This window comes from Fukomys damarensis, unplaced genomic scaffold (assembly GCF_012274545.1).
Source record: "Fukomys damarensis isolate Sample0158 unplaced genomic scaffold, DMR_v1.0_HiC HiC_scaffold_23, whole genome shotgun sequence".
In the NCBI taxonomy this organism is placed as follows: Eukaryota; Metazoa; Chordata; class Mammalia; order Rodentia; family Bathyergidae; genus Fukomys; species Fukomys damarensis.
In genome coordinates, this window is record NW_022900935.1 from 38,220,240 (window position 1) to 38,233,400 (window position 13,161).

Sequence of the window (13,161 nt, forward strand, 5' to 3'; positions counted from 1 at the left end):
TTTTATTCTGGCATGTAATAACTTCTAGCCATTAAAACAACAACAACAACAACAAACTTTTAAGAGTAGCCAAAGGCAGCTTTGTTTCTAGTACTCTCATTAGGATTCATTTAAATATCTGAAATATTCTCAAAATAAAACTATCACTCAAAATTCCAGTAAGAAGAAAATTCTTGAGTTGAAAATCTTCCCCAAAAGGCCAATGGCTAGAAAACCAACCCAAATAGTCCAACATTAGTATCAGTTCTAAAATGAACATGGTCCTGGGTGTTCCCCTGGATGCTTCATGTACAACCTTTGAATAAAGGCACCTTCTCGTGCTGGGCTCCACACAAAGGACAAGTTTCTAGGACGAGGCCTGTGAAAGCACATCCAGGCCCAGAGAGGACAGCACAAAGAATGTTTAAACCATTTGTTGATTTTTTTAAACACTGAATAAGTAAAGGGAAACCCTGAGCTGGGTTTGTACAACAGGTTTCAGTACAGAGGAAGCTCTTTATGGCAACTGCAAATTCAGAAAGTGCATACACAATCTAATGAAAAAGCAGTGTCAGAAAATATTTTAATGCCTTCCATTACTTTATAATAATCAGCATACGAATGAAACAACCTTGTTTCCTTAACCAAAACACAATCTGCTCTGCTGAATACTGTTATGATGGGGTCATTCACAAGGAGAGAAATGATGGGACAGATTCAAGAAACAACAAACAACAGAAAGAGATTTGGGGGAAAGAAAATGCTCCAAAAGAATGGGAACTACATGGGCTTTGGAAATAAACTGGAAGTAAAGTCAGGGTCAGACCCAGAACCCACCAATTATGACAAGCCCTGCTTTGCCTCTGGAAGTCTGACTGTATCGCTAATTGAAAATCGCAAATCCATTCCAGATGTGTGCTTCATATAAGTAAGCAGCTTGCCTTTGATGAATAAAGCTCAGGGCAATCGAGATAAAGAAAATAAATCTCACCAAACAGTGGTCCGAGGCTCCACACAGTTGTGCACACTACCCCGGACTACAGGCTCCCTTCCACTGGGGACAAACACACTCACTGTTCTCCATCAAGGGCCTGATGTTCAAGTATTTATGTTTTGGGTGAAACCTCGGGTTGAGGGAGAAGTGCACACAAGTCACTCATGGTTTCTGTTCTATGCTCAAACCGCTTGGTCACTTCCCTGCTGCTTGTCTCGATCCAGAGTCCCATTCCCAGCCCGAAGCTAGAAAGGATGGAAAATCTAAACTTTTGGTCATTTTCCAAAAACATATTTGTTTATAAAAGCACCTGTGAGTTCAGTATGGAACAGACTGGCTGAGTTAAAGACAGAGGAAATTAAAAACTTCTTTGGGTGCCACCAAGAATTCAGAAATAAACAGAATCAAGAGTGTGCCGAGGCCACGAATGCTTGCTGTCCCCTAGCACACATTACAGAAGGTTTTTACGTTAACATCATGGATCTAAAACTAACCATCTAACCCAGTGTCGGGCTGTCAGCTGATACGTTTCTTTCCATCGCATAGTGATCATTTTTACTCCTCCTGCCCCTTCACTCGCTCTTTTCCCTCTTTCCCCAGATCCCCTTCCATTCTCCAGTGTCTACTTTCCTGTTACTTAACATGGTCTTTTTTTTTTTTTTTTTGCTCTTTAAATTATTTACATTTTGGCTTTCTCATTTAGAGAAACCACGTCTAATATATCATCTCGAGTTCCATCCATTTTCCTACAAATGACTCAGATTTATCCTTCTTTATGTCTGGGTAGTACTCCATTGTGTACATATACCAAATTTACTTTGAGCATTCATTCATCAGTTGATGAGCATATAAACTGCTTGCATGATTTAGCTATTGTGAATTGTGCTGCTATAAACATGGAATGCATGTATCACTACAATACGATGACTTCAGCTCTTTTGAGAAGATACCCAGAAGAGGGATAGCTAGGTCAAATGGAATTTCCATTTTTAGGTTTCTGAGGAATCGCCACGCTGATTTCCAAAGTGTACTAGTTTATATTCTCACCAACAATATAGAGGGGTTCCTTTTTTCCCCCACAACCTCACCAGCGTTTGTCATTTTTTGGCCTTTTTTTTGGAGACAGTTTCACTGTGTAGTCCAGGCTGGCCTTGAACTCGCTATTTCACTATTGGTGCCCAGGCTGGCCTGGAGCTCAAACTGATCCTGATGCCTCAGCCTCCCAAGTGCTGGGATTACAGGCATGCGCCACCGTACTTGGCTGTACTGCTTCTTTTAAGAAGTGTCTGTTCATTTCAGTTGCCCATTTTCTGACTGGACCGTTCAACTAGGGGTTCTAACTTTTTTTAATTCTTTCTGTATTATAGACAATAGTCCTCTTTCAGAGGAGTAGCTGGCAATTTTTTCCATTTTGTAAGTTGTTTCTTCACTCTGTTGGTTGTCTGCTTTGCTATGCAGGAGCTTTTTAATTTGCTAAAATCCCATTTGCTGATTTTTGGTGTTATTTCTTGTATAACTGGGGTTCTGTTCAGAAAATCCTTGAGCCGAGGATATAGCTCAGCAGCACAGCAACTGCCTGTGACAAGTGCAAGGTCCTGAGATTGGTCCTCAGCACCAAAAATAAAAAAAAAAAGAAAAGAAAACCCTTGCCTATGTCTATGCTTCAAGAGTTTGACCAATTTTTTCTTCCACTTAACAATTTATCGCCTATAAACTAGTTGATGCCTTGCTTCAAAGAAGCCTCAGAAGTTACCAACCTGGACAACGAGCCCATGCAAGCCACAGGTCAGCTTTCCTTCTCGGAAACTCCATGTCTGGGTCGTGCTTCGCCTGCGGTCGGGCTTCCTTAGCATCAGTGGCTCATATCTGGACAAAGAGAAATGCAGTGAACCCTCTGGATCCATAGTCTCAGGCATGGAGAGAATGTGAGGACCAAGGTTTGCTCTTCTCCCTCCTGGCCCCTCCACCCTGGAAATCTAACATGCAGTTAGCTTCAGTGGTGTGACAGATAGGAATTGCTAAATGAGGAAAGAGGCAGAAAACGAAAGGGAAAGCAACAAAGAGGGGACGAGAAGTGATAAACCCTTTAAGATGAGTAAGACAAGTTCCTTCACCCTCACAATGACAGCACCATACAGCATAGGAACACACCTGTTACACACAGCGTCCACACAAAAAAATGTACACACACTTCAGGAAAAGAAAAATAGTACTATGCTTTTTCAACAGTCGGTGTTACGAGCATATGGTGGACCCTAGAGGATGCCGTATGTCACAGAAAACACACTACACCACTGGCCCTTAGAGAAACAATTGAAAATGAATGTGCAGTGATCCAATGACCCAGGTTCCCCCAAGCAGCAGTTTGCTGTCATCTGGAAGCTCATGGCCACCATTCTGACCACCTCTGGTGACAGAAGAGGCTAAAGGTAACTTGTATTAGTCACATGATGTATCAATAAATTTGGTATTAAAACATTTATACCAGTTTTTCTTTTCCTGAAGTAATAAATTTTTTAGTGGACTCTGTATATTTAAAATCTCAAGTCTTTTTTCTGATTTTGTTTGTTTGTTTTTTGAGACAGGGTCTCACTATGTAGTTGAGACTGATCTGGAACTTACTACGTAGCCCAGGCTGGTCTTGAACTCACAGCGATCCTTCTGCCTCAGCCTCCCGAGTGCTGGGATTATAGGCGTGGACCACCACGCCCGGCTTCTGCTTTATTTTTAAATGCTTTTATTTTGTGTTTTAACTTATAATTATTTCTGGAAGTGAATAAAGTGTTAACTGAAAACAAGTCTGCTGATTTTATGAGGAAACTAAGGCATAGGCAAAGAAAATAACTTGTTCAAACTTAAGCTGACATGAATTCACAGATTCTTTCTGCTTTATTTTTAAATGCTTTTATTTTGTCTTCTAACTTATAATTATTTCTGGAAGTGAATAAGGTGTTAACTGAAAAGTATGCTGATTTTATGAGGAAACTAATGCATAGGCAAAGAAAACAACTTGTTCAAACTTAAGCTGACATGAATTCACAGATTAATTCATTAAAATACGTTTGAATAGTTTCTTATTAACTTAAATTTCTGTTCTCAAAAGATTTGACAAATTATTAGAAAGATTTTTTTTTTTAATTTCATTTCTAGGACCGGGGATTTAGCTTAGTGGTTCCTCTGACTGCCTCACAAGCACAAGGTCCTGAATTTGATCCCCAGTACCGAAAAAAGAAAAAAGAAAAAAAAAAACAAAAACAAAAACAAAAACAAACCTCACTTCTAGGGAGAAAGGATGGACTAGAAATTTCAGTAAAAGAAATATCTTTCATAATATCCTTTGTATTAATTAGTTGAGGCTTCTTAACATCTGCATGGATGCTGCCATAACTGCTTTACAAAATTAAATGAAATGTCTAACACTCATATTTGGGGATTGACAGGTGTCTGTCATTGACGAAAAATACAAATATGAAAATACAAATGTGCCAGGCATAGGGGCACGTGCCTGCAATCCCAGTTACTTGAGAGGCTGAGGCAGAAGGATTGCAAATTCAAGTCTAGCTTCTGCAACTTAGTGACTATCATAAAATTAAAAAAAAAAAAAAAAAAAAGTTGGGCACGTAGCTCAGTGGTAAAACCCTGGCCTTTTTTGGGTTTAATCCCTAGTACTACACACACACACACACACACACACACACACACACACACACACACACACACAGCTTACAAATATAAATTTTCGTGAGCTGGGCGTGTTGGTGCACACCTGTAATCCCAGCACTCAGGAGGCTGAGACAGGGGAATCGTCACAAGTTCGAGCCAGCCTGGGCTACACAGCAAGATCCTGACTCAAAAACAATAAAAAAAAAAATTGATCTAGAAAATTACCTGTTGTCAGTTACTGCAGCGAGACCAGCAATATCTAGGATGGCCGAGCCCTCAGTGGAGCGGGTGGCTGAGGGCTTGTTGGGGTTGTGAGGAACTGCAGAGCCCTCGTGGGCCAGCATTCCTGTTCCTGTCATCCTCCACAGCTGAGAACGCTTGCCTGGTTCCTGGTGAACAAATACACAGAAGATGGAAAGAGCCACCTTGTGCAGCCAGGCTGGCTCCTCAATGCAAGAGCTCCCTATATGGGCTGAGTGAGCTCTTAGATGGGAACTGTTTTAGACATTTCCACAGCCTGCAAAGGCTTGCTTCAAACATGCATCACTAGGGCCAGGGATTTAGCTCAGTGGTGCCGCTGCCTGTCTCACAAGTGCAAGGTCCCGAGTTCAATCCCCAGTACCAAAACAAAACAAACAAACATGCATCGCTATCGATCTGAAGTTGCACACTGGATAAAAATAGGCTAAACTCTTGAATCAGACATCCAAAATTACAAATAGATTTTAAAATTTTATATACCAAGTATTTCTAACTTGCATAAAAGTTTCATTTTAAATGGCAAGGCAACCTCCTCTGCAGCTCTACCGCCATGCTCACTGCTCTTCCAGATGGTGACCCTCAGCAGCCTGCGCCTCACAGAAGGATCTGATCCCGTAAGGAGATGGTACCACCTCAGAATCCAGGGACTGGCCACCCTTGTAACTTGGAGACACCCAGAATTTACCAGAGTCCCCATCCCTCCCCTACGTTTAGAAAGGAAGCATATCATAGTGATTGTTTCTAATTTTTACAAGTCAATTATATTCCAACGCTAAACTGGTTGTAGTCAAAGGTTATACTAGGTTGACTGATGTTCATTCTAGATCTATTTTCTCCTCGGTAATATTGTAAACAGCAGTTAGGCTTCCAGGTCAGTCATAATAAAGTTTACATAATCCATTACACACTAGAAGTAATAATAATGCTTGTGTGTGCCAGGTATTGGTCCAAGGAACTTACGCATAATAACTCAGTTGGCCCTGAAAACAATCCAGTGAGGTACATGCTGCTACAGTGCTTACTTAACAGATGTGGAGGGCAAGGCTCAGTGAGACAAAGTGACTTCCCGTGCCACACAACTAGGAGGTGCTGAGGCCAAATCTCAATCTCCATAGCCTAATTCCAGAGCCTGAACCTTCGCCACTCTGCTGTGCTGTCTTCCTGCAGCTAGAGCCATGGGATCCCTCACTCCTACCGGGGAGAAGCCCAGCACAGCAGCAGACATGTCTGTGCCCCACACTTCATTCACATGCTACAGATGTTCTGGAAAGACAGATTTAGCGTTCTATATTCTACAAAGTAGAAACCACCGAGGTAAGAAGTGTGAACATCAGAGTCAGAATGCCAGGATTTGAGAGCCCGCTGCACAGTTTATGAACTGAGTGAGCTTGGACAAGTTACCTACTGTCCTAGAGCTCCTATCCTCTGACATTCCACAGAGCAAAATCTAGCTCTTCGGGTAGTAAGGACAGGAGGCTTAGCACACTAGGCAGGGGTATGACCTCTACAACCATCTGCTGTGTGTTAGCACCTTAGTCTTCCCAATATGTCTGGAAGGTCAGCAGGGAACGAAGCACAGAAAGGAATGGGACATGCCAGACCACCACCAACCACCCCTCTTCTTTGTGCTAGGGATGGAATCCAGGGCCTTATGTATGCTAGGGAATTATAGCCTCAGCCTATTTTCCTTTTATTTTGAGGCAGGGTCTCATGAAGTGGCACGGGCTGGCCTTGAACTTGTGATCCTCCCACCTCATCCTCCGTGTAACTAGGATTATAGCCATTAGCCACCGGGCTCAGCTGACATCGTCTATTTTTTTGTGCCTAAAAGTTGGGCCTGAGATACACAGTGAGTGCAAGGCCACACTGGACTACATAGCAAGACCGTATCTCCAAAAAACAATAACAACAAAAAGTTGGTGCGCCAGAATGCAGACCTAGAAAGGTACTATGCTCTTTCTGGCTCCTGTGTCTACAGAGATCCAAATGGGCCATACTTTTCCATCTCTCTTCTCCACGTGTCTGCCTCTTTGTTCACAGAAAGAAAATACAACACATACAGTACGAAACCTACACAGTGTACTGCAGGTGCGAGAGATGCCCAGGTGAGATCAAGCTTCCTACAGAGTCTCCTCTACCGCCTGCCACTGTGCACCCTGTACCCATCATAAGCTGGAAACCACCAAAATCCCAACTTAAAAGCCAACGTGCACCATCCTCCTCCTTTCAGTTCCTCTCCTTTCTCCCCTAACAACCTAGTTCTCAAACCTGCAGAAGGGACTGATGAAGGCCCAGTCCACAGTGGCAAAGGGTTGTGCTGGCTCCTGCCAATTAAAACCTGTCAGAGCCTCACATCTTCAAAGCTAAACAAATCAAGGACAAGCTACATAGCCACTGCTTGGAATATCACTCTAAATAGGCATTCTCCGTCAGAGCTCATCCTGAATGATGTGATATAAATTGCACACAATCCTTAGAAGACATCACACAGGTCAGGGTGTTTCAAAATCCACGCACAGTGTACGTGTACAAGTATTCACAAGCAAAGAAATGTGTGATTACACGTGCGGCTCCCCTCCCCTGAAAGCAGCTTCAGTGGCTCGGTGTCCCCCAAATCCTGTATACCGTCAATTTCAACAATTTATCAGCAGTCTTTCTCTAAAGTCACTATTTCTAGTACTTCTAGCCAAATATTGCTGCCTTTCTCTCCAAGTCTAGGCCCACTGGTAAAAACATTTCCCTAAACTCACTTGAAAAGAATGTAAAACTGACATTTATGTTTTTATGCTGATTTTAGCAGCAAGCATTAAAAAGAGGAAATTTGTCAGTGTGACTTTTTTTTTAAAAAAAAATTCAGTTTAAGGGAAAGATTGGGGAAGTAGTACAACAGAAAAATAAAGTAATGAAAAACACAAATCACAAATTCGAGAATAAGGTCCTCCAAAAGGACATGGACATGGGCTGGGGATTTAGCTCAGTGTTCCACTGCCTGCCTCACAAATGTAAGGTCCCAAGTTCAATCCCCAGTAAAGAAAGAAAGAAAAGAAAGAAAAGAAGAAAGAAAAGAAAGAAAAGAAAGAAAAGAAAGAAAAGAAAGAAAAGAAAGAAAAGAAAGAAAAGAAAGAAAAGAAAGAAAAGAAAGAAAAGAAAGAAAGAAAGAAAGAAAGAAAGAAAGAAAGAAAGAAAGAAAGAAAGAAAGAAAGAAAGAAAACCTTTAAAAGGACATGGACAATAAGAAGGGCCTCACCACGAGTTCAAATCTAGCCTGGGCTACGTAGTGAGATCAAGGCCAGCTTGAACTACATAGTGAGACCCTATTGAAAGAAAGTGAGAGGAGAAGAAGGTGGGGGGAGAGGGAGAGGGAGAGAAAAAGAAAAAAAAAAGTAGGCAGGGAGGTGGAAAGGGAGGGAAGGAAAAAGGGGCCCAGAATTAGAGCACAGGCCTCACAGCAGTGCTCAGCACAGCACTTTGAAGTGTAGCCTTCAAGAATCCCTGCCCACACCTCAAGCAACACAATTAACCCAAGTCATTATTTCTCTTGTGAAACACTAATCTAAACTAGGTGACCTGCCAGGTATGGTGGCGCAGGCCTGTAATCCCAGCACTCGGGAGGCTGAGGGAGGAGGATCACTGTGAGTTCAAGACCAGCCTGGGCTACTTAGTGAGGTCCAAGTCAGTTTCAACTACGTAGTGAGACCCTGTCTCAAAAACAAAACAAACAAACAAAAATAAATAAATAAATAAACTAGGTGACCCTAAGTACCCTTCCAGGCTACAAATACTTTATTTTAAATTCCAATCTCTAAGCTCTTACCTTCTTCTTCAAAATCACGCGCTGTGTCTTTGGTGAGACATCCAAGACAAGCTCTGCAGAGGTAACAGCCTTGTTAGAGGCCACAGGCCTTCCAGTTCCCTCCTGCAAACTAGATAAATAAATGAGCATAAAATACATGCATACCACACATGTTCAAGTATTCTAAGCAAATCATGAAATCCCTATTCAAGAAGAATGTTTCTTAAAGTACAGAAGAAAAAGTCTTGACTTGAGAGAAATAGAAAGATTAGGATTGTATTTTTTTTTCCCTGCATGGTTCAAATACTCTTTCTAAGACGACATATGCTGACTTTTCCTTCTCTTGATAATTTTACACCTAAAAATTCAGACATAAAAGGATGATCATACAGCTCCGGGGCAGGGGGATAAAAACAAAACCCAAGACAGATATCCCAAATGACAATGAGCTCTACTTTGCCGGCAGATCAGCTTTATTGCATCCCCAAGATGGCGAGAAATCAGAAGTACCTTCAGGATGGAATGAAATCCAAAGGGTAAAGAACACCTTCCCCAACTCAATTCTACCCTGTTTCTCTGGGGCTTTAAAATCCTGAGCTTTAGGGAATGTTTCAGCCTTGTCATACTTTATGGTGTTAGGGTAGGGAACTATTTACATATTTAGCTACTACTGCAAAAGGTACTGATAAATTCAGAGTTAAAAATTAGCCTTCATGACATCAAAAGCATCAGCTACAAAAAGAAATGAGTAGATGTTACCAAACTGAAAAACTTTACTTCCTCAAAGGAGACCTTCAACCAGCCGGGGCTACATAGTGAGCTCAAGGCCAGCCTCAACTACCTAGTGAGACTCTGGCTCAGAAAACAAAGAAAGGATACTGTCAAAAAGCAAAAAGACACCTCTCAGAATGGGAGATGTACTTGCAAATCATATACCTGATAAGGGACCAGTATCAGAATATATAAAGAACTCATAATTCAACAATAAAAAGGCAAATAAGTCAATTTTAAGATAAGCAAAGAATGTGATTTGACATTTCTCCAAAGAAGATATACAAATGGTTAATATGCCCATGAAAAGATGTGCAACACTGTTAAGTTATTACAAAATGTACAATAATACACATCAATCAAAAAGAAACAATGCAAATCAAACTCACAATGAGCTAATCACTTCACACCAAGTAGAATGAGTAAAATAAAAAGTAACAGACAAGGTTCTGGTGTTGGTGGGAATGCAGAGTGGTAGAACTGTACAACAGTTCAGCCACTGTAGGAAAGTCGCCAATGCCTCAAAACCTTAAACAGAATTGCCATAGAATCCAGCAATTCTAGCCCTGGGTATTAACATGAGAGAACTGAAAGTAGGTATCTAAAGAAATATAGGTACTGGCATGTTCAAAAAAGACTACTCACAATGACCAAAAGGTGAAAACAACTCTAATATCCACCAACAGATGAATGGGTAAACAGACAGCACTATATTAAATACAGTAGAATATTACTTGGCCATAAAAGTATTAAATACTTTTTATAAAAAGAATGAAGTACTAGGGAATGCTATGATGTAGCCTAAATTCAAAAACTATGCTAAGTGAAAAAAGCTGGACCCAAAAGGTCACTTACATGATTTTATTTACACGAAATATCCAGAGAAGGTATATGCAGAAATAAAGATTAGTGGTTGCCAAGCTCTGGGACGAGGGGAAATGTGGAGTAACTGATTAATTTGGGATTTCTTTTGGGAGTGATAAAAATGTTTTGGAACTAGGTGGAGATAGTAGTCAACAACATCAAAAATGTATTAAATGCCACCGGACTGTTCACATTATAATAGTTTTATTTTATGTTATGTAAGTTTCTTCTCAATTTAAACAAAACTACTCCAAAAGATTGCTCAACTCTTAGGGCATCAAGAGTATTCAAATTTTGCTGTTAGATTCTGCACACCAAGATCCCAGGAGCTTCTCTTTTCACCTGCTCCATACCACTTAACCCTCTGAACTCTTCACCTTCCATTAGGGACCCTTCAGTGAAACAGCTTAGTAACTGCTAGCATCAGTAGAACGGGAGCAAACGTGGCTAGCAACCAGGTTCAGGACTGGTCTTTCAGGCATGTGCGACCTTAGGCACATGACACTGTTAAGAGACAAACAACAAGTAAGCAAACATTGCCGGCTCACTTATAACAAGATAAACACCCCAGCACCATCATTATCTCAGGGAACTGAAAGAGACAAGGGAAAGAAGGGCTGTCTCTGCAACTCCAACCGTCAGTGAAACGCAAACTCCAAGCAGATAGCAAGGGTAAGGCAAAGCTGGAGATTATTCTGTGGGCCAGAAGGACAAATAAGAACCTCATTCAGATGCAAAATTATTCAGAACATTTTAGAAAGGAGCATGACTTTCCCACTCATCAAGGGATTTATTTTTATAATGTTAAAGATTTGGCTATTTCCCATTTCTTCACAGATAAATTTTAAAGGTGGCCCTGTAACTTCAGCACACAAATAGCTATAGCTGTAAGCTGGTAGAATAGTCACTGTTTGAAAGTCCAGGGTTAAATATTTCTCATGTGCCAATCTAACAGCAGAATTAGAACAGGCTCAATATTCTTTTTTTTTTGGTACTGGGGATCAAACTCAGGACCTTGCATTTGCCAGGCAGGCACGGACCACTGAGCTAAATCCCTAGCGAGGCTCAATATTCTTCACCTGAGTTTTCTAAATGTAACTATTCTAACAGCCATGAAGATTATAAGCAAAACAATTGGAATCACTGTGAAGTTACACTGCTTATATCGGGCTCTAGGTGAATACTGAGGTAAACCCTCATGCTTCTGCCTAAGCAGTGTTTTCAGAATCATGATGACCAATTATGAGGAAGATCAGTCAGCTTCAAATAAGGAAAGGGACAAAGCAAACTAATAAAAGAGGAAAAAGAAAGTTTAAGAAATAAAAAAAATATTACTTTCACACAAGAAGAATACATCTAATACAAGAATAACATCTAATAGCAGAAATTAAATATTTAATGACATCTTATAGAAATTAAGTAATGAAATGCTGGGATGGATTAATGGGGGAGGATGTTAAAAAGAAAAGATTCTTGCCTCTTTGGGTAACTTTAAGCTGGTCAAGGTAAGAGTTTAGGCTAAAGGACCTCCTGAGTTAGATCCTGGGCCTAGCATTCATTAAAGAATGAAGAAATCTGCTATAGTTAGTTCTCCACAGAAACTGCTTAAAATTTAAAGCCAGTTAATATAGACTCTTCTGCCATTTTATAAGAATAGCAATTTCTTCCAGAATTACCCAGAGAATGTATATGTAGCAGCGATATAAATGAAATTTTCATAATAAAGCTGTCGGTTATCCTGGAAATCATTCATGTTGCAGCTGATCTCCGAGGAGCCCGCGCCCTTCACAGTGAGTGTGATGAACGGTGGCAGGGTGGGCTCGTCCCAGGCATAATCCAGTGACGTCATGGGCTTCACTTCAGTTCGGAGCCTGGGTTCGGCCACACCATGCTGAGTGAAGACAACAGGGACCTAGAGGAGGAAGGGCAGAGGACAAAAAGACTTCACTGAGAGTGGTCAGACTGGAAAGTGAGCCGGGGCTTCTGAGCATAAGCTCCAGCTCCTTCCCAAAGGAATCCTACACAGGAATAATCACCAGAGAGGCTAATCATCTCACCTCCTCAGATCTTTCCAAATCTTCCCACAAATTCCAAAAAGCCCACTGATGAAGGACACAGACAATAGCCTTCTGGATAGAGAGCTTTAAGGAGCTTTGCCAAAATACTAAAAGGAAGCAATTCTACCCATCCAGTGCATCTTTTCTATCCCAGCCACCTGTGATTATACACTATTCACAGAAGTGAAAAATTTTGGAATTTGCCTTTAGAAAAGTCACATATTGTAAGCCATACTGTTATTCAGAGAATCTAATGATTTCCATTTGGGGTCTACTTGGACAAGTTATATAAATATTCACTGTAACTAAACAATAAAATTGCCCATTCCCAATGTCATTGGGCAGTTTTGAGGCCTTTCTCTGCCTATATGGAATGACTAATGAGAGACAGCATGTCAAGCAAACAGTCTAGTTAAAATAACTGCAGAAACCAGCTCCTGGTGCTAAGGATTTCTAGGGTGGTCCAGCTATATATAGAGAGCCTATCTGTATACTTTCTTCAGTTTTGTTATCTTAAAGGCAGCATAAACCTCACCATCCCACACATGAAGCAGCACAACTGGCTCTCAACCCCACCTGGTACCTTAGAAAAGTTGTCAATTCGGAAAGGAGGGGGCAACTGATCTGTGTCACTGAAGGAGATCCTATATGTAGCTCCTTGGAGAGTAATTTCCACTCGCAGGAAGAAGCATTTCCCCAGAGTATCTCTGCAGAACAAGGGAACAAGAGGCTTCATTAAAAGGAGGAGAGGAATAGCAGCTTCTTTCGTGCTGCACTGC

General features: G+C 41.1%; 1 protein-coding gene across 8 annotated transcripts in view; it reads right to left on the reverse strand.

Annotated features, from left to right (window-relative positions):
- Vps13d (vacuolar protein sorting 13 homolog D) overlaps positions 1 to 13,161 on the reverse strand; it is a 235,713-nt gene that overhangs the window by 105,450 nt on the left and 117,102 nt on the right. For all 8 annotated transcript variants that reach the window (XM_010628171.3, XM_010628172.3, XM_010628169.3 and 5 more), the window contains 5 exons: positions 12,966 to 13,089; positions 12,002 to 12,237; positions 8,712 to 8,820; positions 4,862 to 5,025; positions 2,731 to 2,839 (listed from right to left, as the gene is read on the reverse strand). In XM_010628171.3, coding sequence (XP_010626473.1) covers positions 2,731 to 2,839; positions 4,862 to 5,025; positions 8,712 to 8,820; positions 12,002 to 12,237; positions 12,966 to 13,089 — 742 coding nt within the window. The remainder of the gene's footprint in view (positions 1 to 2,730; positions 2,840 to 4,861; positions 5,026 to 8,711; positions 8,821 to 12,001; positions 12,238 to 12,965; positions 13,090 to 13,161) is intronic.